At 44.5% G+C, this 27,908-nt stretch overlaps 1 protein-coding gene across 3 annotated transcripts in view; it reads right to left on the reverse strand.

Moving 5' to 3' along the window:
* The window catches only part of LOC137341032 (serine/threonine-protein kinase/endoribonuclease IRE1-like), an 85,352-nt gene that overhangs the window by 12,034 nt on the left and 45,410 nt on the right, over window positions 1-27,908 (reverse strand). The window contains exons 6-18 of one of the 3 annotated variants that reach the window (XM_068003876.1): window positions 26,250-26,372; window positions 21,268-21,369; window positions 19,703-19,964; window positions 17,221-17,299; window positions 16,040-16,199; window positions 14,228-14,346; window positions 12,601-12,786; window positions 7,830-8,094; window positions 5,817-5,907; window positions 5,427-5,616; window positions 4,764-4,863; window positions 2,398-2,597; window positions 207-354 (exon numbers count right to left, since the gene is read on the reverse strand). In XM_068003876.1, the coding sequence (XP_067859977.1) occupies window positions 207-354; window positions 2,398-2,597; window positions 4,764-4,863; window positions 5,427-5,616; window positions 5,817-5,907; window positions 7,830-8,094; window positions 12,601-12,786; window positions 14,228-14,346; window positions 16,040-16,199; window positions 17,221-17,299; window positions 19,703-19,964; window positions 21,268-21,369; window positions 26,250-26,372 (2,025 nt within the window). Of the gene's footprint in view, window positions 1-206; window positions 355-380; window positions 573-2,397; window positions 2,598-4,763; window positions 4,864-5,426; window positions 5,617-5,816; window positions 5,908-7,823; window positions 8,095-12,600; window positions 12,787-14,227; window positions 14,347-16,039; window positions 16,200-17,220; window positions 17,300-19,702; window positions 19,965-21,267; window positions 21,370-26,249; window positions 26,373-27,908 lie in introns of those variants that run through there. The other 2 variants (XM_068003875.1, XM_068003877.1) reach the window with 2 other exon arrangements.

A 27,908-nucleotide genomic window follows, 5' to 3' on the forward strand; every position in this document is an offset into this window, starting at 1 on the left:
AGGAGCATCCGATCGCATCATGCAGTGGCACAATGAAGCTGCGATGAAGCAGCATCGGTCACTGATTAATTTTTAAAGCAACACTCTTGGTAAGACTGCCATTTAAAATTGTTCAAGCGAATTTTACACAGAGCTCTGGGTCTTCAAAACAATAGGCTTCTCCTAAGCAGCTTCATCAGGTCACTGGTGTGTACAGTTGCACTTACCATGTACATCGGGCTTTAAATGTTGAAGGTTGCAGACGCCCAGTAAGATATTAGCTTGTCGCTGCAGGGCCTTTCCAAATGGGTGACTTCCTTCCGAGATCACATAATAGAACACACAGCCAGCAGAGAAAATATCCACTGCACATGTCTGGGGAGAATCAAACATTTATTTGTATAATGGATCACCGAGCAGAGTCAATTCCTCTTTAGAGGGAAACGTGGCAGCAATGTCACGTTATCGAGAACTTTTCTGTTCAATTTCAATGACAAGGGAATTTTCTTCAAAGCTGGAAACAGTTTCCTAGTTAATGCTGTGGTTTCCACCAGGATTTCACACAGATTCGGTATGACTGGGCTGTATGTAACCTTGGTGGAAAATAGTTGGGTCACTTAGTTGAAAGACTTTTTTAAAAAAAATGAGATTTAAAAACTGCAAATGCTGAAAATCTGAAATAAAAACAGAAAATGCTGGAAATGCACAGCAAGTCAGGCAGCATCTGAAGAAAGAAAAAAACAGGTTAATATTTTTTGAGTACTGACCCTTTACAAATTAAGACAAAGCCTTTTTCCAAAGGTTATTTACAATAACCATTTTTCAGATGCTGCCAGACCTGCTGTGTATTTTCAGCATTTTCAACTTCATTCTTGTCCTGGGAGGATGAGCAACGTCACTGGGGTGAATTGAACTCTCTTCCACTCTGTGCCCAACATGAGCATCAAACACTCCCAGGTCAGGATACAGCACAGGCCAGCTGCAGATTAAAGCTCTCTCTGCATTGCCCTCGGCAACCCCACCCTCAGAACGGCACCCCCCCACATCCGTACTGCGTTTCCATTTCCCTCGTCACCTCTCCGATTCAACCCTAGTTCACACTACTTAGCAGTTTGATTCAGAGGCAGTGTTGTGCTGTGTGACCAGTGTCCCTTGGGAGCTGGACTGAGACTGTCCCAACTCATTTCATGCAAGAGCATTACAGCTGAGAGGATAAAAAAACTTTCATCCCGTCAGTCAATACAGGATTTGATCTTAGATTCCCCCTAGGTGAAGGACAGCGTTGAAATCAATGTACCAACCAAGGCGCTCGCTCTCTCTCTCTCTCGCGTCTATACCCTTTAACTGATCAACCGTAAATTCCTGCTAATTTCTCATCTCAGGGTTCAGATGACTTAAAACACTCCCACGGTTTAGCACGTCAACTGGCCCCTTCAATCAGACATTGCCTTGTAATCACTTCTGATTATCCAGCCTCGTCGGAGCTCTCTAGAAAGCAGCTGCTCAGCGCTGTGAGATCAAAAACACAGTTCAGTGAGCACTGGTCCAAAGCACTGCAAATCACTTCAGGCCGCAGTGCAGCTGCTGAGTGAAGGAGGGCTGGGGTGCACCTAGATTTGTAAATGTCTACACAATGTAGAAACGGAGATTAAAAACTGCAGTATTTAAGTAAATGACCCTGATTTTCCTCTGACACACGAGGCCTTCATTGCTCTGCCTTTTGACTCCATTATCCGTACTAACTCATTATTGGCTTCCTCGATATTCGAGGACCAGGTGTTAAATTCTGTTTCCAGGTACTGCTGTCATACTGTAGGGCCCTGCAGAACAGAGACCTGGAGACGGACTGTCTCACTAACAGGCTCTGAACATCAAAGATCGATTAGCCACAGATTTGTATTTGTGATCAATATCCTGCCAGCACTGGTACACAACTGGAACAAGTTGGCAGAAAGGGTGGTTGAGGCCAGAGCTGGACTCCCTTAAAAAAAAAAGCTTAATTTGGAGAGGAAAACAATCGGGCTGGTATTCTGGGAGAACGAGATCAAATGGGCTGAACGACCTTTATCATCTGAACCGACCTTGGTGATCTCCACTTGTAAACCGACCAGTGACAATCACACGAGTCCTATAATCAGCCTCACAAGTGGAGATATATCCATCACACCTCACTGGTGACCAGGGATATAAAAAACTTTCATCCACATGGTGTAACATGAGAAGTGAGATGGCTCGGGGTTGACGGCATTTTGTTTTTCAGTTCCTTCGAGACATCAGTTTGACCGACTCCTGATCCTATGTTCCAATTTGGTGAAATTCTTTTCCGTCATCTTCAGACAGTGGGAACTGGGAGTTATCATACATTCATCTTAATGAGTAACTGCCCGCTGGCACGGTACGATGCTCTGGTTAACTCACCGGATTAGCCTTGCAATCCTCATTCAGCACCTCTGGTGCAATCCAACCTTCGGTCCCAGGTACTCCCGATCGGCGGCTGAAGCTGTGCCTGCCCACTGCCAGCTTCTTACACAGACCAAAGTCAGAGATCATGGCTTTCACTCTCCCGTGGGCATTGGGCATGGAGATTAATATGTTGTGCGGTTTCAAGTCTCTGTGAACTAATGAGAGTTTTGGCACTTTACACACTTTCAAATGACAACGTAAAGCTTAATAACGAGCATTAGAAAGCACTGGAGCTACACCGTCCCTTCAGAAGAACATTGTAGAGTCAAGTCAAGTTATCCAAGGGTACGGTAGTGTAGTGGTTATATTAATACACTAGTAATCCAGAGACTGTGAGTTCAACTCCCACCCCAGGCAGTTTGAGAACGGAATTCAGTTTTAAAAGATCTGGAATTAAAAAAAAGCTGGCATCAGTAAAAGTGACCATGAAACTGTCGGATTGTCGTAAAAACCCTGGTTCACTAATGTCCTTTAGGAAAGGAAGGAAACCGGCTGTCTTTACCCGGTCTGGCCTATATGTGACTCCAGTCCCACACCAACGTGGTTGCCCTCTGAAGTGGCCCAGCAAGACACTCAGTTGTTTCAAACTGCTGTGGGCAACAAGGGCTGGGCAATAAATGCCAGCCTTGCCAGCGATGCCCGCATCCCGAGAGTGAACTAAAAAAATGCCACTTTTCACCTGCACAAATGGGAGGGTTTTCATAAATTTAGTGTTTGTTAGTTCTCAGGATACGGTGAAGCCGGCAAAGCAGCATTTATGGTGATTGTTTGTACGGCTCAGTGGTATGATGGCGCGTGGGCCAGACCGGGTAGAGGCGGCACGTTCCCTTCCCTGAAGGACAGTAGTGCGCCGGTTCTTTTCATGGTCATTTCTCTTCCTGGTGCTGACCCACAGATTACTAGCCGTTGAATACAGTTTCATTACTTGCCACGGGGTGGGATTTGAACTCTCGAACTTTGCTTCGGTTGCTAGTCCAGTCATAACTACTAAACTACCACAGCCACTTGTAACCGTCATTTTTAATACTGGACACTGAATCGTTAACTGTTACTTTGTGGGACGGTTAGGCAAACGTGCTTTGATCGGCACTCCTACGTCTCCATTACTCAAAGGTCAAGTCTTGCTCCTGCAGAGGCTGAGTGGGTCAATGCATTGTGTGCCGTCTGAGTCATTCAAACCACAGCAGGACCCCATGTTTGACCCCTGGTTTCTGCTGAGTTACTTCATTTCAGCTTGGGGGGAAACAGGAGGTGAGGGGGGAGGGAGAAGGAACCTGACTTTGGGCAGGTACCAGACATCTTCTAGTGTCTTGGAACTGCACTCCAACAAGAGTCATCACCTTCAGGTGAAAAGGGAGCTAATGCTGTTGTCACTTGGTACCAACACACAGTCAGGGGAAGGAAAAGAATCATCAGACTTAAGCCAGTATGCTTTAATGTGGCAATACAATTTTGCAATGTATTTAATTCATAACCTCAAATTAACTCCACCACTTGTAATCACCAGCATTTCACCCAAATAGTACACAACTCAAACTCTGCTCTCCAAGTTTGGAAAGAAAATCGATATTGGGTACTTTCCAGAGATCGAGAGGACATGGTATGAAAATTCCACATCCCCACCAATACACAGTGAGTTATCTTTTAATTCACAACAGGCAACAACAGGAGTGAAGAAATTACTTGGATTAGGCCTGGTCCTGCAGGCCCTTTAACTTAATTTTGCTTTTCTCCCCAGCACCCCCACTGCCGCCCCCCACCCCACCCGCAACGGCGAGACCGCGGGCGCTCCCCGCAACGGCGAGACCGCGGGCGCTCCCCGCAACGGCGAGACCGCGGGCGCTCCCCGCAACGGCGAGACCGCGGGCGCTCCCCGCAACGGCGAGACCGCGGGCGCTCCCCGCAACGGCGAGACCGCGGGCGCTCCCCGCAACGGCGAGACCGCGGGCGCTCCCCGCAACGGCGAGACCGCGGGCGCTCCCCGCAACGGCGAGACCGCGGGCGCTCCCCGCAACGGCGAGACCGCGGGCGCTCCCCGCAACGGCGAGACCGCGGGCGCTCCCCGCAACGGCGAGACCGCGGGCGCTCCCCGCAACGGCGAGACCGCGGGCGCTCCCCGCAACGGCGAGACCGCGGGCGCTCCCCGCAACGGCGAGACCGCGGGCGCTCCCCGCAACGGCGAGACCGCGGGCGCTCCCCGCAACGGCGAGACCGCGGGCGCTCCCCGCAACGGCGAGCGCTCCCCGCAACGGCGAGACCGCGGGCGCATGCTGCTGTGGGTGCCCGAGGGGTTTTAAATTGCTGAATGGAGTGGTGCTTACCAATATTCAGCGAGTGTAAATAAGCCAGGCCGGATGTGGTTTGTTGAAGTAGTGGAATAGGCTCCAAACTATGGCGATCAAAGTCCTTTTGTTCAACATACTGAGAAAGAACAAATAAAGTTGTTATTTCTGGCACAAGAAAATTACCTGCAAATGGACACATACAAAACAAAGCATTTAAAGAAAAACTTGAGATTTGCACCTGGAAATCATGAATTTCCTTTCACTAACTAAACTTGGTGGGGCTGATAAACCACCAACTGACCAGTTTGTAATGTCAGTGTGAGTATCCCTCCCCCCTAACCTTTGACTTCACTCTACTTTCTGGCTGATCTCATCCCCTCTATAAGCTTTTCCCCTGCACTGCTCTCCAAGCTCCTCTATCTTCAAAGGTGCACTTTATTCCCTTTGAGGACATCTGGTTAAAGCTTGTGACTGGGCCAGATGGCCCTGTGGGAAGCCCTAGATCGTCCACGTGGTGCCTCCCCAGGAGTGACAGAAGACAGATGTGGAACTGCTGGCACAGACCCACGAGGGTTCCTGCCACTCTTAGGCACTGTATGTTGGACGTCCCAAGATGTCATCTTTAGATCTCATTCCCAATAAAATTTGCCTCTTTTTTTTGTCCACATCCAGTAGTAACCTTCATCTCAGAGATCTCACCTCCTGCAGAGTGGCTGCACAGAGCTCAGTGGCTATGTACTGGAACTGTCGGTCCTTCTCAGTGCAGAAATATCGGATTACATTCGGGTGCTCGTCTGATTCGCGGAGCAGCTGCACCTCTCGGTCTGCAAAGCTGAAGCATTCCGGCAAAATCCTTTTCACTGCAACATATCGATCATCAAACTTGCCCCTTGAGAGGGCAAGTTACCAAAGTTACAAAAAGTTAGATCTTAAAAAGTAATCTGGATCAAAGTCACTTAAAGGAAGATAACTGATTTTGGTAGTGTACCGGTATTGGGAGGGAAAATATCTCTCTCCTTAAGCTATCTTCCTCCAAGAAGGAATATGAATATATACTTAGTCCAAATTCTGAAAATGAATCAAACATACTTGAACACGATAGTTCCTTCAGCACCATGGCCCAGGACATCTTTCGGGTGAAACAAAATCTTTCCAACTCTCACAATATCAGAATCATCATCTGAGGAACAAAGGCAAAAAGATAAAGCTATTCTTCCCACTCCGGGACATGATGCAATAAGGTCGTGACTGAATTTCTCTCCTCCTGTTCCCCAGGCCAGGCCTTTATCAATGTCCCTGTATGACTGATGTCTAGGAAACATGCAGTGACATGTTCACCTGCACTGGTTCAATTTAATTCTCCTGACCATGAGTGAGACACTAATGGACTGACAGCTCAGCTAGGATGTTGTTGATGTTGGGATTGATAAGCCCGTGTCCCACAGCGCATTAGAAACTGGACTGAAATAATGACATTCGAGCTGCTGTACATAGTTTGAAGATGTTCTTTGCACTTTTTAATTTGCAATATGGGTAGGTGGAGGCTTTTAAATCACCAGTCTCACACCGTCACCACACTGTCCTAATGATATTACATCGTGTTAGTGCCAGAGACCCTGTCACCACACTGTCCTAATGAAATGTGAATTGTATGTTTGAATATTTAAGTACCCACGGGCTATTTTTTGCTCTTAGTTTGCAAACCACTGGTTGCTACGCATTCTCCAATCATGGAGGAGAGAGGGTCTGAACTATACTCTCCTGTAGGCCAAATAATGCAAGTCATGCACCTGAAGTGGGGCTAACTGGATGATGCTATTTCGATTATCGCCACAGCAGAAACAGGACAGCACCTGGAGTATAAACACTGCTTTGTGTTCAGACCTTCACTGGGAGGAGATTCAATCCTGCTGCCATCATAGATTAGCAGCACTTTTTCCAGTCTGAACAACCTCCATCAACATTATTCTCCTGGATGGCAAACTCCAGGCCAATGGACATCTTGACTACAGACATGGTCAGTGCTCAGCTCAACAGGCCGCCTTGAACAGGAAAGAAAGGGACTGCCTCACGTCCCCAGGCAACCTGGCAGATGCAGAGAGACACACCCTGCGACAAGGCAGAGTTCAAACACTAGTGAAGACCAAGATTCAAACTCCAGTCTCCTAGTTAAAGCTCTAATGCTTCAGTGTAGCAGCCCAGTTACTAGAATGGTTACTATTTCAATTAGTTAATCTAACAAAGTGCAGTCTGTTAAAAATAATGATTTCAGGAACGAGCCAAAAGGCCCATGCCTGCACAGAATGTAATCAAATTAAAGTTTGCTTCAAATAAAACTCCACTGAACAGCAGCTTTGATCTCTATTTGGAATTACTCAATTCAATAGCAGTAGGTGTCTCAAACTCCAGAGGATCCAAAATAATCTGTGATAATCCTGAAATTTACTATGTAGTCTGTTCTATCAAAGGCCTAAAGTCATACAAAACAGAGATTTAGCTAGCAGACCATTAAAAACTGAATACAATTTGATTTATTTTTCTCCAATCAAATTAAAGTTACTTGGTTTTTCAAAAACCAAATCACAATGGATTTGCTGAACTGGGCAAGTCTCTTGAAAGACTGACTCTCGGGTACATCACTTGGTTGAGCGAATGATAGCAGAATGTGCAAAATGTTGGTTAAAAATAGTTGATGTGAAACGAGCTGGGAGAGTTTGAGTCCAGTGCTTCAGCAGGTATAGGCCCATTGCGCAAAATGCAGTAATTCAGAGCCGCAGGTGGGGAAATTATACATTTACACAGCACTGGGCACAATCTGGAAGGGAGGGCAGAGTCGAGAGAGTTCTAATCTGCATTTCACCATGCTCTACCTGACAGTGTTGACACTGGGTGCCTGATCTAGTTGAGCACAAATTCATATGAAAAGAGTTGGTTTGGAAAGATGTGATAAATAATCCCTCCAGCAACGAACAAAATATCATTTTTATCCTAATTACTTTTCTTTCTTCTCTCTTCCTGACATTGTTACCACCCCCTTCCCCACCTACCCCCCATCCCCTGGGTCAAAATTCTATGTGCTCCAATCGTCGAGCTAACCTTTACCTCCATCCTCTTGTTCAGTGGCCGAGCTGCCAAATTCAGAGATGGAATGATTTGAGTAAAGTGAATGGTTAGACGCTTTCGGAGATGCACTTGGTGTGTTGGTGCTTGAACTTTCTGTTCGCAATCTGGATGTCTCCAGGAAGTCCGATTCTGGACCCAAGATAGGGGGGTGGAAAATGAGCTGTCGTTTCTGCATGAGCTCCAGCCTTTCCTCCAGGTGCTGCTGAAACTGTTGGTGTTGCAACTGTTGCTGCTGCTGCACAGTCTAAAAAACAAAAGCATTTTTCTTTTGATAACTTTTCCAGCAACTGCATTGCACAGATTACTTAACTGTCGGCGGCCAAATTAGCATTGCAGTTCGACAGATTTTTTTTAAAAAACAAATGTACCTGTAGGCTCCAACCAGTTAGTTCACCTTGGCACAGACTTACTTATACAATCTACATAGTGACAGTATCTCCTTTTCACATCCAGACAGTTAACTTACAGCACAGAAACAGGCTATTCGGCCCAACTGGTCTGTGCCAGCATTTATGCTCCACACCAGCCTCCTCCCTCCCTACTTCATCCAACTCTATCACCATATCCTCCTATTCCTTTCTCACTCATGTACTTAAGTCACCTCAACTACTCCATGTGGTAACAAGTTCCACATTCTCACCACTTATCCTCTTAATGAACATAAGACTCTTGCTTTCCATAGTAAGATTTATAATTGGAACTGATTCAAAGGAAACATTACAGCTGAATTTCATATTAGTTACAACATTTAAGCTATTTTTTGCTTTTAAATTAATGACAGGATATGATCTTGTGAGCAAGCTGAAGAATGGCTTCTTGCAATTAAGACTTGTTTATGCTTTTATAATAAAGAAAAATTAAGAACAAAGTCAGGAGTGAGAAAAGCCCATTCTGCCCATCCAGCCCATTCCATCCACGACACGGGCTTCCCTCCACATCACCCACTGATCCCTAATTTAACACTAAGCTCCTTCCTTACAGCCCTTCAAAAAAAAGTGCCATTAAACGCTACAAAATTTAAAATGCTGTAGACGAATCCACATTTCAGTTTTCATTATCCATGACGGCCTTTACCAGCCACCCTTAACAATGTGGTCTCTGCTTTCCAATAAAAATTTCAGAGGCAAAATAGAAATGAAGATACATTCTGAAGTTTAACAAAGGAAACTCACTGAATGTCCCTCATTTCCTTCCTTATCCACATTTGACCAGTAGAGGTCACCTTAGTTTATGATTTCTAATACAATAAGTACTTGTAGAGTATCAATCACAAGGAAGGCAGGCTGTTCACCCAAGTCTCAGCCCATTTACAGCCAGCAAGCTCCTTTGCTGTGGAGGTTTCTTCCTAGTGAGGCCAATATCGAGTGACACACTGAGAACATAAGATATAGGAGCAGGAGTAGGCCACATGGCCCCTCGAGCCTGCTCCGCCATTCAATAAGATCACGGCTGATTGTCGACCTCAACTCCATTTTCCCGCCTGATCCCCATATCCCTTGATTCCCCAAGTCCAAAAATCTATCGATCTCAACCTTGAATATACTCAATGACTCAGCATCCACCGCCCTCTGGGGTAGAGAATTCCAAAGATTCACAATCTTGAGAGTGAAGAAATTCCTTCTCCTCAGTCCTAAATGGCTGAACCCTTATCCTGCGATTATGCTCCCTAGTTCTACACTCTCCGGCCAGGGGAAACAACCTCTCAGTTTCTACCCTGTCAAGCCCCTCAGAATGTTTCACTTCTCATTCTTCTGAACTCGAGAGTATAGGCCCATTCTACTCAATCTCTCCTTATAGGTCAACCCTCTCATCCCAGAAATCAATCTAATAAATCTTCGTTGCACCGCCTCTAAGGCAAGTATATCCTTCCTTAGATAAGACGACCAAAACTGCACGCAGTACTCCAGGTGAGGTCTCACCAAAGCTCTGTACAATTGTAGTCAGACTGCCTTACTCTTGTACTCCAACCTCCTTGCAATAAAGGCAGACATGCCATTTGCTATCCTAATTGCTTGCTGTACCTGCATGTTAACTTTTTATGTTTCTTGTACGAGGACACCCAAATCTCTCTGAACACCAACATTTAATCGTTTCTCATCATTTAAAAAATATTCTGTTTTTCTATTCTTCCTACCAAAGTGAATAACCTCACATTTCCCTAGATTATACTCCATCTACCATCTTCTTGCCCACTCAGTTAACCTGTCTATATCCCTTTGCAGACACTGTGTCCTCCTCACAGCTTACTTTCCCACCTTGCTTTGTATCATCAGCAAACTTGGATACATTACACTTGGTCCCTTCATCTAAGTCATTAATAGAGATTGTAAATATCTGAGGCCCAAGCACTGATCCTTGTGGCACCCCACTAGTTACAGCCTGCCAACCTGAGAATGACCCGTTTATTCCTACTCTCTCTTTTCCGTCCGTTATCCAATCCTCTATCTGTGCTAATATATTACCCCAACCACATGAGCCCTTATCTTGTGTAACAGCCTTTTATGTGGCACCTTATCGAATGCCTTTTGAAAATCCAAATATACTACATCCACTGGTTCCCCTTTATCCACCCTGCTAGTTACATCCTCAAAAAACTCTAAGAAATTTGTCAAACACAAATGATTTCCCTTTCATAAAACCAGTTCCCCTGTTACCACATCCTTAATAATGGATTCCAGCATTTTCCCGACGACTGATGTCAAGCTAATTGTTTTCTCTCTCTCTCTCCTTTCTTGAATAGTGGGGTCACATTTGCTACCTTCCAATCCGCTGGGACCATTCTAGAATCTAGGGAATTTTGGAAGATCACAACTATCCATTATCTCTGCAGCCACCTCGTTTAGAACCCTAGGATGTAGGTCATCAGGTTCAGGGAATTTAATCAGCTTTTAGTCCCATTAGTTTCTCCAGTACCTTTTCTCCACTGATATTAATTAATTTAAGTTCCTCACTCTCATTAGTCCCTTGGTTTCTCACTGAGGGGTTATATTAAAACTGCCAGGTGGGCACAGTGCAATCATAGCACCATAGTAGGTACAGCATAGGAGGAGGCCATTTGGCCCATCGTGCCTGTGCTGGCTCTTTGAACTATCCAATTAGTCCCATTCCCCTACTCTTTCCCCGTAGCCCTGTAAATGTTTTCCCTTCAAGTATTTATCCAATTCCCTTTTGAAAGTTACTATTGATTCTGCTTCCACCGCCCTTTCAGGCAGTGCATTTCAGATCATTACAACTCGCAGCGTAAAAAAATGTTTCCTCATGTCACCTCTGGCTCTTTTGCCAATCACTTTAAATCTGTGTCCTCTGGTTACCGATCCTTCTGCCACTGGAAACTCCTTATTTACCCTATCATAACCGTTCATTATTTTGAACACCCCTAACAAATCTCCCCTTAATGTAGCATTCAATATATCGAAGTGCCGTGCTAAAGAGCGTCTGTATAGATGCTCTTACCCGGGTTTCCTCACGGTTCCCAATCTCATCCATGTTATCCGAGAAAATGTCAAACGTGAGCAAGATTCCCTTTCAGGGACAGGAGGAGAAATCAGGGCCCGGTACCATGAACAGCTCGTTACTCAACAGCAGGCAGTATACTGGGAGGAGGTCACTTGTCTGGCCTGTTGGCAGAGGATGAGTACATTGGTGGTCCGAGGGGAATGGGGCGGGGGGGGGGGGGGGGGGGGGGGTGGAGATTCGGAGAAAAAGAAGTCACTTGTGCCAACAATAACTCTAGTTAGCGAGACAGTGTCAATGTAGGTCAACCACTGCACACGGGGATCAAACAGGCACCTGTGCTGAAGCAGGAGGAGTCTGACTGCTGTAAAGATGCTTGTGTTTACATTGGTTCCAAGTGAATACAGATGCCACACTAAGTAGAACTCTGTTCATATATTTCACAACAAAAGCAAACTTGAATCATTAAAAGAATGAGCATGACAAGAGGAAGCGACTTTCATAACTAATCTACCCACGGATCCCATTGACTGCAGGGGAACAAGGAAAAGTTCTGTGTTGTGCCACAGTGGTTTGGATATCGCACAGTGCCCATTTGGCTCCTTTATTCTAGTCATGCAGCTGCCAGAGTCCATTCGGTATTGCTGAAAACCCATCTCACTCTGGCAGGGTGGGTCTTATGAGCACGTTCACTGTTACATTGGAAAAGGTACCAGCATGAGATGCCTGAGTGACGAGGTTACTTGAGCAAACATCCCCAGTGGTTTATCAGGTAAATGCACTGCCTAGTGTAGTACTGAATCATACAGAGCAGGATGACGCCAGGCTCGATTCCTGCTCTGTGCTGAGTTAGCTGACGCAGCAGTGAGTGCATTACGTTTGGGCTCCAGGGCCAGGGAGGGCAATAAAAATGTATCAGGGCATCCACTCCTGATCGCTATATGGAAAGTGCGCATACATGGGTATCAGCAAGCCTAGGATTGAGCTCAGCTGTGCTGCTGATAGTCACCCATTTGCAGACACTCACTGTCCAATCTCACACACTGAGTTCCCGTAAGAGCATCCAGTGCTTGTGGAACTATACTCCAGCAAAGGTCAGCCTCTTTAGCAGAGCAGGCCAGAAAACTGAGAGGGGGCTAGGAGAAAGAACATGATAAGACCAAAAAAAGACTTTGCGCTAAGTACCATTTGGGGTCAGATCACTGAAGGATTTTACACCATACACCCTCCGACCCACAACGCTGCCCCAACCAATCATCGATTACTTTGATTCACTCAAGACTTTAGTGTGCATTACCTTAGGATAGGTGATGACAAAGGCCACCCATCCTGCCAGCAGGAAGGTACTAAAGACGATCGTGGCCATGTCTTTTAATACAGAATCCACAGGAGCTTCGTGCTTGGGTTGCGATTTGCTATATTTTTCTTTGAAGTCATTAAGAATGTCAAAGTCCTCCGCAACTTCATCAATGTTTGGGAAATGCTGAAACAGATTCAAGAAAAAATATTACGTCTAAAAGAAAAATGTGCATACTGCTACAGTTATACAGAAATAGGCGTTTACAGAAAAAAAACACACACTCCAAGATTACATTCATTTTGAGTATTAACACTGTGGTCATTTGGAGACATGAAGTCATTAGCATTAGAAAATGGCGTCAGAACTAAAGGTTTCCCCCGAAGGCTGGTAAATTAGAACAGTCATACAGACCAGTTCAGTCCCATGTTTGACCAGCAGTTGGTGCTGTTCTAAGCTGGGGCAGCACAGTGGGCAGTATCGGGGCCCCTTGACTAAGAAAGGATGGGGAGGAACCTCCCAGAAAATCAGCTGGGCTTCCTGCTCCTGAATGTTATCCCGTGGTCCCCTTGGAAAGTTCGAGTGTGTTGATCTCCAGTGAGGATGGGGTATTCCCATAGACAATTAGGCTGCTGACGTGGTCAGGAATCACTCACGGGAAGAATGACCATTTGGTTGAGGTAGCAGAGGGTGGCCGACAGCCATGGAACTCGTACCCCACTCCCACTCCTATTCAGCTTCATCGAGATCCAACAATATGGGAAATAGAACCCACACTTTACTGCTCTGTGGTAGTTTCTACAACACACAGTAAAACCATTTTTGCACCAACATCACTCTGCAAAACTGTTGCACAACATTCAGTAATATCCCTTGTAAATTATCTAGTTGTTTTGCCAATCCAAACAGACTTGCACCAATGCACCTGTTCAGATGGGGCTGTGGGGAACAGAGCCTTGGTCAGACCACATCTGGAGCACTGTGTTCAGTTTTGGGCACCGAACCTCAGGAAAGATATATTAGCCTTGGAGGGAGGTACAGCGCAGATTCACCAGAATGATATTGCAGCTTAGATGGTTAAATTATGAGAACGGAGTGCATAAACTTGGTTTGTATCCCTTGATTTTAGACGGTTGAGGAGTGATCTAATTGAGATCTTTAAAACGTTAAAGGGATTCAATAGGGTAGATAGAGAAACTATTTCCTTTGGCAGGGGAATCTAGGACAAGGGGACATAATCTTAGAATTAGAGATGGGTCATTTTAGAGGGAAATCAGGAAGCACTTTTTCACACAAAGGGTAGTGGAAATCAGGAACTCTCTCCCTTTCCGCCCCCCCCCCCCCCCCACAAAAAGGCAGTGTATGCTGGGGCTCTACTGAAATTTTCAAGACTGAGATTGATAGATTTTTGTTGGGTGAGGGTGTCAAGGGATATGGAGCAAAGGCGGGTAAATGGAGTTAAGGTACAGATCAGCCATCATCTAATTGAATGGTGGAACAGACTCGGGGAACTGAATGGCCTCCTCCCTTACCTATATTTTAAAAACCCATCTTATTCTGGATCATACAAACACGCACGACAGGTCACTGTGTGTAGGTGTGCGAGAAACAATGGAGACATACATACGTCTTCAAAAATCTCATTTTGTGGGCTGGTAGGAATTACATCATCTGGAATTTTCTGTACATTCTCAGGAAAGTCGTTAAGGATCTTGGTGTGGGCTGCCAGAGGCATTTCATGGTGACCTAAAAAAACAAATCCACTATTAATGGAGAGCTCAATACCGAATGAAGTAGCAGATAACAGTAGTGACTTTCCCTCAGGTCTCAACATCAGTGAAAATTGCTCACTGTGGTAAAAGTCATGAAATGACCAGGATACTCTGGTAAATATGAATGTGGTTAGACCCACATTACAATAGTTGTTATCCTAATAACAAAAAAACCTTTAGCAACTTTGTCATATATTGGACTACATTAAAGGCCAATCACTTATATCAAATCACAATAACCTTTTACTCAACAGGATCTCAGGAACACTGCAAAGTCTCTACTGTGCTACACAAAAATCGTGGCTGTTATCTGGTAAGTTTGCCAACTTCCGTTAAATCTGGGCAACAGAAGCTTTCTGAATTCAGCCCCTAGCCAAAAAAAGGATCTAATAAATTGTCCTTGAAGAACAAATTCAGTTTCAAATAATATTAGCAATTTAATTCCTTTTCATTTCAGCTTTATCTCTGGGCTGTTCTCTCTCAGCCAGGAAGGGAATGCTGGGGGTGGAGGAGGGAAGAGAATCTGAGCTGTAGAATGCTTCACTGTAACCAGAGTTTATTTTTTGTTTTGTGGTCGCAGTTCAATTAATTTACACATCGAGGTGAGGGAGGCGAGAATCTTTTTCCCCTACCTTTTACCTCTAGTGTTTTTCAGAGCTCCCAGATCATCAGGATGTGAACAAGTTACAAGTGGGGTAGGGCCTCCTTCTGACCGCGCCTAATATATCTTCGCCACCTCCACCATTTTACTCTCTAAATAAATTGGTTTTCTTTTTCAAGCGCCAATCAGAGCCAAATTAAGGACAGTACAGGTATGTGCTGCACTGACTCAACTCAGATTATAAAAGCTCCTTTTGCAGCTTAGGGAGAGGAGACTTTCACCCTTTCAGCATGGATATAGACCCAGGTCCCAGAGATGAAACAACACCATGCTAAAGATATGTGTCACACAGCCCCCAGGGTGAACAACTACACATTACTCACAACTGAAAGACATTAAAATCAGTGACATTAACATTCAATTCAGCAGGGAGAAAAATATGTTTCCTAAAATCTACTGACCCTGATATCTACGTTACTGGCGTAGATATTCCAACAACAATTATAGTGCAGGTTTTTTTCTCTTGTGCTTATTATTTAGGTGACTGTATGTTTCCAATTCCTGCCCCAGTTCACTTTCACTTCGATTCATTTAGTGATTTTGGCCACAAACGAACCACAGGAACGCTCCTCACTCTATCCACCCAATGGGAGACAGTTTTCTTTCCGGTCACCACCCACAGACATGGGACTGGTGCAATTCTTTACGTAGAATTACACAGAAATTACAACATGTTTAAACTGTTTAGCCATTCCAGTCCATGCTCTGGTGTTTGATACCCACGCGAACAGTAGCCCTAATCCCATGTGCCCGGCCTGTTCCAATATCCCTTTATGCCCCCCCACCTTTCATTCAACCACCTGAACAGCAACTGTGTTTTCATTATTTCTACTTGCATAGGCAAGGCTTAGATCAAAATTTTCAAATGTTTTTGCATGGGGAACTCACTGCTAATGGAGCCCCTAATACTGACCTTCCCGGAGACCCCCTGATTTAGCAAATGATTGATAGTCCTGCTTCATGCTGTCCACCAGAGGGCACTTCACCATCATTTAAGAACTCTTACCTATCAGAAACCACTGGTTTCTCAGGTAATCTATTGTGTTTTTGACTCCCGGTGTGAACTTAACATCGATACTGGGGGTAGTGTCACACTCCCCGCGATCTCCAATTGTTACACGTTCTGTTTTGGGACCCTCAAGCAACGGGAATGCACTACCTCGAGGCTGTGAATACAAAATCATTATTAAAAACTGTAAAAATAGGTTGTAATCATCTATTAAAAACCTCTGTTCTCTCTCGAATCCCCATACAATCCAAAATAAAGTTTATTTCCTCAACCACTACCTCTCGGAAGCTTCTTGTTCCCTCCTTATTAAAGAATCAAAGAAATGTTAATGTTTTTCATAAAATATCTCGATTTCATATTGAAAGCTGGGAGTTAAGAGTTAATATTAACCAGCAGGGTGAGAGATCAATTGGACACAACAGCTAAAACCTAGATGAATGTGAGAATTGTGCAATGGGGTGTTCTGTGTTAGCATTGCTCCTTTCACCTGAATGCTTTTTGTAGAATTGCACAACACTTTAAGCTGGACAAATGTTTAAAAATAGGCAAACTGGAATTAAAACTTATAGCACCTTCCCAACAAGTGTGGCTTTTTTCAAAATAAGGTAAACAAATGCTCCCCAGTGGCTCAGTTGGTTAAAGTAGAACCAGGAAGGCTCCTGCATTAGGGTGAGGGTTCAATTCTCAGTCTCTGCCGAGTTAGCTGATCTCAGGCGGGGCACCAATAGATGCAGTGCAATTTTTTTTCAGCATCTCCAGATTGGTAACGGGCAAAAATCAGCCAGCCAGGAATGCAGCCCCCCCCACCCCCGAGTTATAGGCAGCAATCTCGGGCGTGGGGAAGTTGGCTGGATACAGGATTGGGCTCGGCAGCAGTGCCCCCTGCTGGTCCAATATCCTGCTGCCACTCACTATTCAGGCTATCTGTGAAGACTGGCCGTTTGACCCAGATACGGAAGTCCAGTCCAAACCAGTGTTTAGTGAAGAGGGCAGACCTCGGAGGGGGAAAAAAAAATACAGTAGCTGATGTCTGCAATAAACTGACAAACACTGGTCCTTCATTTTAAATAAAGTTAGAAATGAAAAATGATTTTTTTTTAAAAAACAGAAGGGATACAGTTTGATGCACAAATTTTGCAGTTGGATAAATAAAACTTGGTCGAGCTCCAAATACCTACCACAACTGCCACTCCTTCATGTACCAGCGATGATGAGGCATACAAACTGGTCGAGTATTTTCCCACATACAGAGTCGGCCTAAGAATTAAGAACAAGATATCTACAAATAGTGTTCGCAGTCTGCTAAAAGGAGCACTTTATTGACGTTTTTAAAAAATTGTTAAAACATCCATAAGGGAAGGCAAACAACCTGTACACACAGCTCTGCTAATATTCTAATCAGCTACAAAGAGGAGATCAAAACCACAGGCGACTGGTCATTCAATTCTGCTACCGTGGGGAATTATGTGGTACCATCCCTGACCCCACTGATAGAGCACTGGGTCAGTAGACTACCTAACATAGAACTTTAAATTGTTACATCATTTAAATAAAAATGCTCGTGTTTATATGACTCAATTAATTACTTTTAGGAATATAGGGTCCGTTGTTATTGTAGGCAAACATGACAGTCATTCTTTCCCAACAATGTCCCGTGAACAACAATGACCAGTTAATCTCTTGCTTTTGTGGTGCTGCTTTTTGAAGGAGGAACATTGGCCAGGACTGTTGGAGAGATCCCTGCTCTATTTCGAGTATTGCAATGGATCTTTAACATAGAATCAAACAGCACAGGAGGCTGCCATTCGGCCCATCTGCCCGTGCCTACTCTCTGTTTTCTGTCCGTTGACCAATCCTCAATCCGTGCTAATATATTACCCCCATTCTTTGATGAAGAAACGGAGAGGGTTGATGTAGATAGTGCGGTTGATGTTGTGTATATGGACATTCAAAAGGCGAATGATAAAGTACCACATAAAAGGCTTGTTAGCAAAATTGAAGCCCACGAGATTAAAGGGGCAGTGGCTGCCTGGATACAAAATTGGCTAGAGGACAGAAAGCAGAAAGTAGTGGTGAACAGTTGTTTTTCAGACTGGAGTGAAGTATACAGTGATGTTCCCCAGTATTAAGACTAGTGCTCTTTTTGATATATATTAATGGCCTGGACTTGGGTATAGAGGTTTTAATTTCAAAGTTAGCAGCTGATGCGAAACTTGGAAATGTAGTAAACACTGAGGATAGAAACAGATTTCAGGAGATCATAGACAGACTGGTGAAATGGGCAGACACATGGCAGAAGAAATTTAAGGCAGAGAAGTGTGAAGTGATACATTTTGGTAGGAAGAATGAGGAGAGGCAATATAAACTAAAATGGTACAATTTTAAAGGGTGTGGAGGAACAGAGAGACCTGGGGAGGTACGTACACAAGTCTCTGAAGGTGGCAGGACAAATTGAGAAGGCTGTTAAAAAATGTACTGAATCATTGGCTTTATAAATAGAGGCATAGAGTACAAAAGCAAGAAAGTTATGCTAAGCTTTATAAAACTGGTTAAGCCTAAGCTGGAGTATTGTGACCAATTCTGGGCACCACATTTTGGAAGGAAAGCAAGGCCTTTGGTTACAGGACACAGATTTAAGGTAATCGGTAAAAGAACCAGAGACGACATGAGGAAAAAAATTTTACACGGCGAGCTGCTGTGATCTGGAATGCACTGTATGAAAGGGTGGTGGAAGCAGATTCAATGATAACTTTCAATTGGATAATTGAAGTGGAAAAAATTGTAGGGCTACAGGTAAAGAGTAAGGGAGTGGGACTAATTGGATAGCTGTTTCAAAAAGTCGACACAGGCACGATGAGTCGAATGGTCTCCTTCTGTGCTGTATCGTTCTATGAGTCTATCCAATTAGTCCCACTCCCCTGTTCTTTCCTGCAAATTTTTCCTTTTCAAGTATATGAGCCAAGATGAGCCAAACTGATATTTAAAACAGGTTCTCGAGTGACATTAGTTATTGGCCACATGAAAACCTGATGAATCTCTGCCTCAGTGCAACAGATTTTGTGCTGAATTATTACTCACGTCAATTTTGTTCAAATACATAGCAACATTCACGAGGGTAGAGTGAATTAACAGTTAATACAATGTCAAAACATGTAATCACTAAAGTGGGGTTTCCAAACACATGGCGAATGCTTCTCATCATCGAAACCTACCTGTCACTGTTTGGTTAATTTTCTCAGCAGGCCTCTAGGTGGAGTGCTTCACAGAAGCAGCACATTATCTTAAAGAGGTGAAGTGTTTCCTCTTGCCCCACTAGAAGCATCCGTTCCCCTCCCCACTCCCAGGCAGCAGTGGCACTAGGTCACTGATCCGTGCTCAGTACAGGCATGATGTCTCGGCAGGAAGCAGTGACAAAGAAGGGAGTTACTCTGATGCAAAGGGAGAGGAATGGAGTGGGCAGGGGATAGGATTGGATACAACGATTTAAAATGAGATTTAAATTTACACCCGAGACACCATTTACCGAGATACAATTTTAATACATTATTGACGCAGCCAATACATCCCAGATTAATGTTTACATTGCTACAATACGGGATTACTGACAGTTTTAGTAGTACTCTGCAGCACTCACTAGTTTAACAGCAATACTGTACTTACATCAGCTTTTGTTTGGTTTCCGCCTCTTTAGGAAAAGGGTATTTCCACTTTGTGATGCGGCCCACCTCTCCCGACATGAACGTGAGGTAGCGTAGGGTTTCTATGCCAACATTTGTGTGCATCACTTTCCTGAGTCCTTCTCTCTGCCAGATGTACATAGCCACCACTGGTGACGCGTAATTCTGAATCCAGAGAATGTCTCCCGATTCACTGTCCACTGTCACCACCAGGCCATCTCCATTCGACACAAAGTGGAGCATTTCTGCAAGTGGAAGGTTAGATTTTCATACGCACAAAACGTTTCAATGCACCAAAAGTGCAGTGGCAGAGTGGACAGCTTCTACTACTGACACTATCAGGGCACAGTGGAGCTGCACAAATATGTTACTTTACATCAGGAACACAGAGTCTTTTGGAGTTGGGGGCTGGATACATGTGTCAAAACCAGCGATTGGACTGTATATGATTACTCAGAAACTGATTTCCCCCCCCCCAACAGTACATAAACCCTCCCTGCTCTGTCCCCTCCCTCTTTCCACCACACACTGTAAGACCAGTAAAGACTGATTCCTGATTGAGACCTTTTTTTTTTGCATCAGTGATTGGTCAAAATCCAACATTTGGGGAGCAACCTATTCCCATACCCCAGGCTCAGGAAATTTAAAGAGCTGAAAGTCAAAATTGGCAGACAAGCATGTAGAGGACAAATGAACTGGCAGGGGCGTCACAAAAGATAAAAGGAGCTCTCAGGCCAGCCTGGACCAACCACGGGCCGAGTCTTGGACACCTCACTTTATACGGCTACTCTATTTCACAAGGAGACACAAACAATACTTCATCAGAACCTACGGTATAGCAACATTTCTACACTGAGGGCAGGTTATCGAGCTCATTTTATAGTCTCTCTGTTGGCAAGGGAGCCATGTACATTCACTATAATCAGGGATTACCGGTGCATCGGGCAGTGGTAGCGAGAGGATGGTGTCAGCAGCAATCGGTGTAGGATATGGTAGCCTAGCGGTTATGGTAATAGACAAGCATCCCAGAGATCAAGTGTGCTAATCCCACTATAGTAAGTTGTGAAACTGAATTCAATAAATCTGATAACTTATGGGACAGAGCCAAAAAATAACCAAGAAAACAGGTGTTTGGTCATAAAAACCCGAATGGTTCACTAATGTCCATCAATGAAGGGAATCTGCCACCCCTACCTGGTCTGGCCTACACATGTCTCCAGTCCCACACTACATGGTTGAATCTTAAGGGCCTCAAGGCAACTCGGAATGGGCAATAAATGTGGCCTTGCCAGTGTGGCCCACATCCAAAGAACAAATTTAAAGGCCAAAATGACCAATAACTTTTCAAAACTATAAAGCGATACCTGAATAGTTGTGCCCATCAGTAAAATGATCAATTTAGGTGCAATTTGAGCACAGCACAGTGATCACGAGACAACATAGTTTTATTTGTATCTGCTGTGGCCAGGCAAAATTTTCAAAACGCACCAGCAGTTGCCTCTGCAGAGATAGTAGAACAAGCAGCTGTTCAACTCAAACTGTTCTTACTGTATTCAGTGTCCTCATCGGGTAGGGTGGCAGAGTAATCGAAGTAGGTGGCATTCCATCGCAGCTCTCGGTTCTTTGTGTCGTACATGGTGATCGTGTACTCTGAAAACAGAAGAGTGCGTCAGCATGCAGGCGTCACTTACAACCCAGGCACAAAGGAACAAGTTTGACCTGGTACCAGGAAGTAGGTAGGTGTTATTTATACGGTCACTGGCATTCCGTGCCACATTGAGGATAAACAGGATTCTGCCAAGATCTGTGGCGAGATCCACTGACACAGACTTATTCCTTAATCCAACTGAACAAGGGCTAGTGCCAGAATGAGATGTGTTCAAATGCATCTCGGTTCTTCTGCCATGCCACAAGATGACATTTCCAATTCAAAAATTACACACTCTCTCCCCCTCCTGCTCCATGTCATACATTTTCTTTTTCTCATCAATTTCCTTCCCTCCCGACAAGTATCCACTCCTCGGTGTTCCCCTGTATTGTTCCAGGTTCCAATACCCTCCAGTACCTGCCCCAAGTGGCTAAAATTCATAAATGAGCCTTTGGTCCCCTGTTCCATTGCAAGCTGTAGGGATGTTCAATCATGCACGCTTTCTAGCAGCACAAGTGGATAGAAATCAGCAGCGAGAATCCTGGCTGATTTCCCCCTCTCACTCAGAGGTGCTGAGGCCAATTAGAATGCCCCTCCCTCTACCGTGCTTTGAGGTCAGCTCACTCAGGACACGCCAGGCACCCTCCTGTTCTATGTGGCTCAGTGGTTGCAGAAACTTGCTGAGCCACTGGGGGGAGCCAGAGTCACCCATATGAAATACAATTAGACCAAAAAAACATACACTTCACTCAAATTATTGCAATCTGGGAGTCATCACCTGTTGCTTCTCCAACGTTTATAAAGATTGTTTTTTATGACTTTGCAGATTAGTATTTTAAATGGATTGACAGGTGGTGTGGTACAAATTGGTGGGCTAAAGGCTAAAAACCCCTCCCCACCTCCTCTAACGGGGGACCCAACCGAAAGTCAGGTACCTGCCTGGAAAGGGGGTAAAGAATTAAAACCGATGGGGGGTAGGGGGTATTCAACATGCTGCTGTTACAGAGAAAAAGCAGCTGCTTTGTTGGGGTGGGCACAACAAAATTGTGGGGAAAGAGGGTAATGTTCAGAGCCACAGAGAATGAATGGAGGTTCAATCGATTTGTTTAGCTCCCAATCTGAGGCATGCCTGGCAGAGGCTGCAGAGTCTCCCTGAACTGACGAGCATGAAGAGGAAAAATAGAGGGGATAAACACACCTCGGCCAGCACTCTAGAAATTTAGGAGCAGGCATGGCAATAGAGGTGTGACTAAGCCTGGCAGACCAAAGATGATTTTCAAAAGGTCTTCGATAAAGGTAACGCATTGTAGACTCATGACTAAGGTGGCGTCAGGGAACAGGCAGCAAGTTGGCTACAAAACAGAAAAGAGAGTAGGGGTTAAGGGTAGCTACTCAGACTGGCAAAAGGTGGGAAGTGGTTTACCAAAGGGATCGGTGCTGGGACCACTGTTGTTCACAATTTACATTAACAATTTGATCTCTGGAATCAAAGTACAATTTTAAAATTTGCAGACGATACCAAATTGGGGGGTGTAATTAATACAAAGGAAGAATGCATCAAAATGCAAGAGGGCATTAATAAATTTGCAGAATGGGTGTGTAATTGGCAAATGAATTTCAATGTAGATAAGTGTGAGGTGGTGCATTTTGGTAGGAAGAATAAGAAGGCCACATACTGCTGGGATAATGATAGTCTAAATGGGGTAGAGGAGCAGAGTGATCTAAGGGCTCAGATACACAAATCACAAAGTAGTGACGCAGGTCAATAAGGCCATAAACAAGGCAAATCAAGCATTAGGGTATATTTCTAGAGGGATAGAATTGAAAAGCAAAGAAATTATGTTAAACTTGTATAGAACCTTGGTTAGACCACACTGAGTATTGTGCACAGTTCCGGTCTCCATATTATAGAAAAGGATATAGAGGCATTGGAGAGGGTGCAAAAAAGATTCACAAGGAAGATACCAGAACTGAGAGGATATCCTCATCAGGAAAGGCTGAACAGGCTGGGGCTCTTTTCTCTAGAAAAGAGAAGGCTGAGGGGTGACCTGATAGGGGTCTTTAAGATAATGAAAGGGTTTGATAAGGGTAGATGTAGAGAAAATGTTTCCATTTGTGGGAGAGTCCAAAACTAGAGGTCATAAATATAACATAGGCACTAATAAATCCTATAGGGAATTCAGGAGAAACTTCTTTACCCAAAGAGTAGTAAGAATGTGAAACTCGCTACTACAAGGAGTGGTTGAGGCAAATAGCATCGATGCCTTTAAGGGGAAGCTAGATAAGCACACGAGGGTGAATGGAATAGAAGGATATGCTGATAGGGTGAGATGAAGTAGGGAAGAGAGGAGGCTTGAGTGGAGCACAAACACCAGTTGGGCAGAATGACCTGTTTCTGTGCTGTAGCTTCGATGTAACTTGATGTAAGAGATATAAATATACAAGAAACTCAGGACTTGTTTCTCAATGATTCACTAGATAAACTTGACCATGTAGGTTTCTAATGAGTACTAAATCAGCTGGGATAGCGGTGCAGTTTCTAGAATTGGCCTCCGTGACTCCCGGCTTGAGACAAGGGGGAAACTGTAACCAGGGTTCCTGCTCATTATGCAGCAGCCCAACGTGGAAGTGCATGTGAAAGGACATTAATTGGGCCAGTGTCAGGTTTGCTTTCAAAATCCCGCTAGTCAAAATTCCATCAAGATACACTGTCCAGGCTGGCTCAGGACATGTGGCTATTTGGGTAAGATACTTTAGAGCTGCTACTGTCCATGAAAGTGTACTCTGTTGACAGTTACCAGCTACAGGACTAAAGCAACAAGAGGGGGGGGAAATAAGGAACCAATGGCGTTCCCCATTTCCCCTCTCTTTCCCCTTCCACCCCGCAAACTTGTCTCTCCATGGAAACAGTTCATATTGACATCAGTGCATTCTTCGCGTGATCCTGCAGGATCTTACTTTTAGGAGGAAATGTTACCCCAGACTCCTTTTGCTACTAAAAAAGACCCCAAAACTTTCTCTCTCAAATTGGTACTCAACTCAACAAGAGCCACCTGAGAGACAGAGCTCATCCTGGGATCTATCCAGAGTCTTTCTGATGTAAAGTTTTGGGCAGTCTCTCCCTGCTCGAGTCCCTTGCTACTCCTGCCCCGAGTCACCTGTCTTCCATACCACTCACTGGATTAACCCCAACTGGCTCTGGCCCTTCTGTTGACACTGTTGACCACACAATCCTCCTCCAATGCCTCTCCTCTGTCATCCAGCTGGGTGAGACTGCACTTGCCTGGTTCTATTCTTATCTATCCAGTTGTAGCCAGCGAATCACCTGCAATGGCTTCTTTTTCCACTCCGTTACCTCTGGAGTCCCCCAAGGATCCTAACCCTAACCCCCTCCTATTTCTCATCTACATGCTGCCCTCGGCAATGTCATCCGACGACACCCAGCTCTACCTCACAACCACCTCCCTTGACCCCTTCACTGTCTATCATTTGTCACATTACTTGTCCAACATCCAGTACTGGATGAGCAAAAATTTCCTCCAAATAAATATTGGGAAGACCGAAGCCATTGTCTTTGGTCCCCGCGGCAAACTCCGTTCCCTCGCCACCGACTCCAACCCTCCCCCGGCCATTCTCTGAGACTGAACCAAACCGTTCGCAACCGTGGCGTCCTATTTGGCCCCGAGATGAGCTTCTAACCACATATCCGCTCCATCACCAAGAGCGCCTACTTCCACCTCCGTAACGTCGCCCGTCTCCGCCCCTGCCTCATCCCATCTGCTGCTGAAACCCTCATCCATGCCTTTGTTACCTCTAGACTGGACGATTCCAATGGTCTCCTGGCTGGCCTCCCATCTTCCACCCTCTCCAATTCTCATCCTTGTTTTCAAATCCCTCTATGGCCTCGCCCCTCCCTATCTCTGTAACCTCCTCCAGCCCTACAACCCTCTTCTCTGAGATCTCTGCGCTCCTCCAATTCTTGCCTCTTGCGCATCCCCAATTTCAAACACTCCACCATTAGCAGACGGGCCTTCAGCTGCCCAGGCCCTAAGTTCTGCAATTCCCTCCCTAAACCTCTCCGCCTCTCTCTCCTCTTTTAAGATGCTCCTTAAAACCTACCCTTTGACCAAGCTTTTGGTCACCTGCCCTAATACTTCCTTATGCGGCTCGGTGTGAAATATTGTTTGATAACGCTCCTGTGAAGCACCTTGGGGCATTTTACCAGGTTAAAGGCACTATATGAATACAAGTTGTTGTTGCTGTTGTTACCACTACACTAAAATCAAAAGAAAAAAAAAATCACCGCATAAAAATGTAAATATGGTAACTCATGTTTCATAGAATTGACCAGTAGCTTAAACAGGGCAGTCCATGGGACAGGAACTATCATTTCCCAAACTTGAGATTGCACAATGCTCTCCAAGGCTCAACTATAAATGAAGCAAGAGGCAAATCTGAATGGTGAGCAGTTACTCGCACCCAAAACCATTTCCTCAGACGTTCCAAACAGGAACTAACCAAACGGGGGCACATCAGTGCGCACGACTTTCGAAAATGGGACTGAATCTAAAAGTGGCCCAGTTGGCCGCAATGATCAGGCAGCGCTGGGTTTAATGTTTCTTTTGAAGCCTTGTGATTGGCCCATCAGAAAATTTAATTTTTACAACTACTTCCAATCTTGGGTGAAACAGTTGGAACTTTGCATATATTTAAATTCAGTTCTACCAAATCAGCATTTCACTCAGAATACTGATTAACCCAAAGAGCGAAACAAACTTGTTCACGGGCATAGGAAAATTAGTCCAGGGTTTTTTTTTTATTATTATATTCTTGTTTTCCATGCACGCAGGACATACAATATTGAACAGCTGTGGCATTTTACCTGTACGCCCAAGGTATAGGAGAGGTGTTGACGGACACATGCTCTCTGCAAAAGAAGCTGTTAATGTCTGCTGCTTTACACCAGTCATTGGGTCCACAACGTACCAGATATCCTGCTTCTTTCCTGAGGACATACAAAATAAAATTGGCTTCCAATAAATTAGGAACATAGGAACAGGAGTATACCATTTAGTCCCTTGAGCCTGTTCCACCATTCAATGAGATCATGGCTGCTCTGTGACCTAACTCCATATACCTGCCTTAGCCCCATATCCCTTAATACCTTTGGTTAACAAAAATCTATCAATCTCAGATTTAAAATTAACAATTCACCTAGCATCAATTGCCATTTGCGAAAGGGAGTTCCAAACTTCTACCACCCTTTGCACGTAGAAGTGTTTCCCAACTTCACTTCTGAAAGTCCTGGCTCTAATTTTTAGGCTACGTCCCCTAATCCTAGACTCCCCAATCAGTGGAAATAGTTTCTATCTACCCTAGCAGTTCCCCCCTTAATATCTTGAAAACTTCGATCAAATCACCCCTTAATCTTCCAAATTCCAGGGAATACAACCCTGGTTTGAGTAATCTCCCCACTTGGAGTCCAGGTATCATTCTAGTAAATCTACGCTGCACTCCCTCCAAGGCCAATATATCCTTCCTAAGATGCAGTGCCCAGAACTGAACACAGTAATCCAGGTGTGGTCTAACCAGGGCTTTGTTGCTATGTTTCTTAAGAAATTATCAACCTACTCTTCATGAGGCACACCAGGGGTCTTCAGATACGCCAACTTCCCAGGCAGAACTTCAACTTCATAACTTGTTTCAAACCCACAGGCTAAAAGTCATATGATTGCAGAAGCCTCTGAACTAGTCCTATTAATACAGTACTATTCCATAAATAACCCACCTTCCTACACTCAGAAAAAAAAAGTTATTTCTCACTAGCTTATCATTCAAATTTACTTGTCAAAAACACCACCTGCATCCCATATTTGCAAGAACTAGTTCAAGCTGCAGGTGTCAATTATGAAAATACCAGAGTCTGGTTTTGAACTCAACCTCTCAATATCAAGATCTGTAATCCACTTTAATGAGTCCACAAATAAAGAACTTATTGTACCTGCTCTAATCAGATCTTTAACTATTTAAAGAATAAGTGCTTATCTAAACCTTTGCCCATGCCAAGGCTTTCTATAAACACAGCGTGGCTACAACAAAAAGAATTGAAAGACAGATTCTGATTAACTTCATGATGACCGATGGCAGTGACCAGGGCAAATCAAACTCCAATTATGTTCTGGAAATATTATTTCAAAATGTTTCCAGAAATATTATGATTTAGCGATCACTGGTGGGGGTGGAATGTCTCCATCGATAAAATAAGTAGCCGACCGCTCCACGATTATCAAACACTATCTAATGGAAAGGATTCCCTCCCATTTTATACACCTGGTTATACCACCATCCTCATAGCCTGCTATCTACTTCCAGACAGAACAGGCGTGGATCTAACGATTACTCGGCAGCAACACTGTGCACTCACGCCGCATCAATTTGTAAACATGTGACGTGATGCAGTGGTAGCAAGAAGTGTGGCAGCTCGATTATAATGCACTGTTATACTGTTAGCCTCGTCCAATCATAACTGCTAGACGTGCTG

The sequence above is a fragment of the Heptranchias perlo genome, chromosome 23 (genome assembly GCF_035084215.1).
Source record: "Heptranchias perlo isolate sHepPer1 chromosome 23, sHepPer1.hap1, whole genome shotgun sequence".
NCBI lineage: Eukaryota > Metazoa > Chordata > Chondrichthyes > Hexanchiformes > Hexanchidae > Heptranchias > Heptranchias perlo.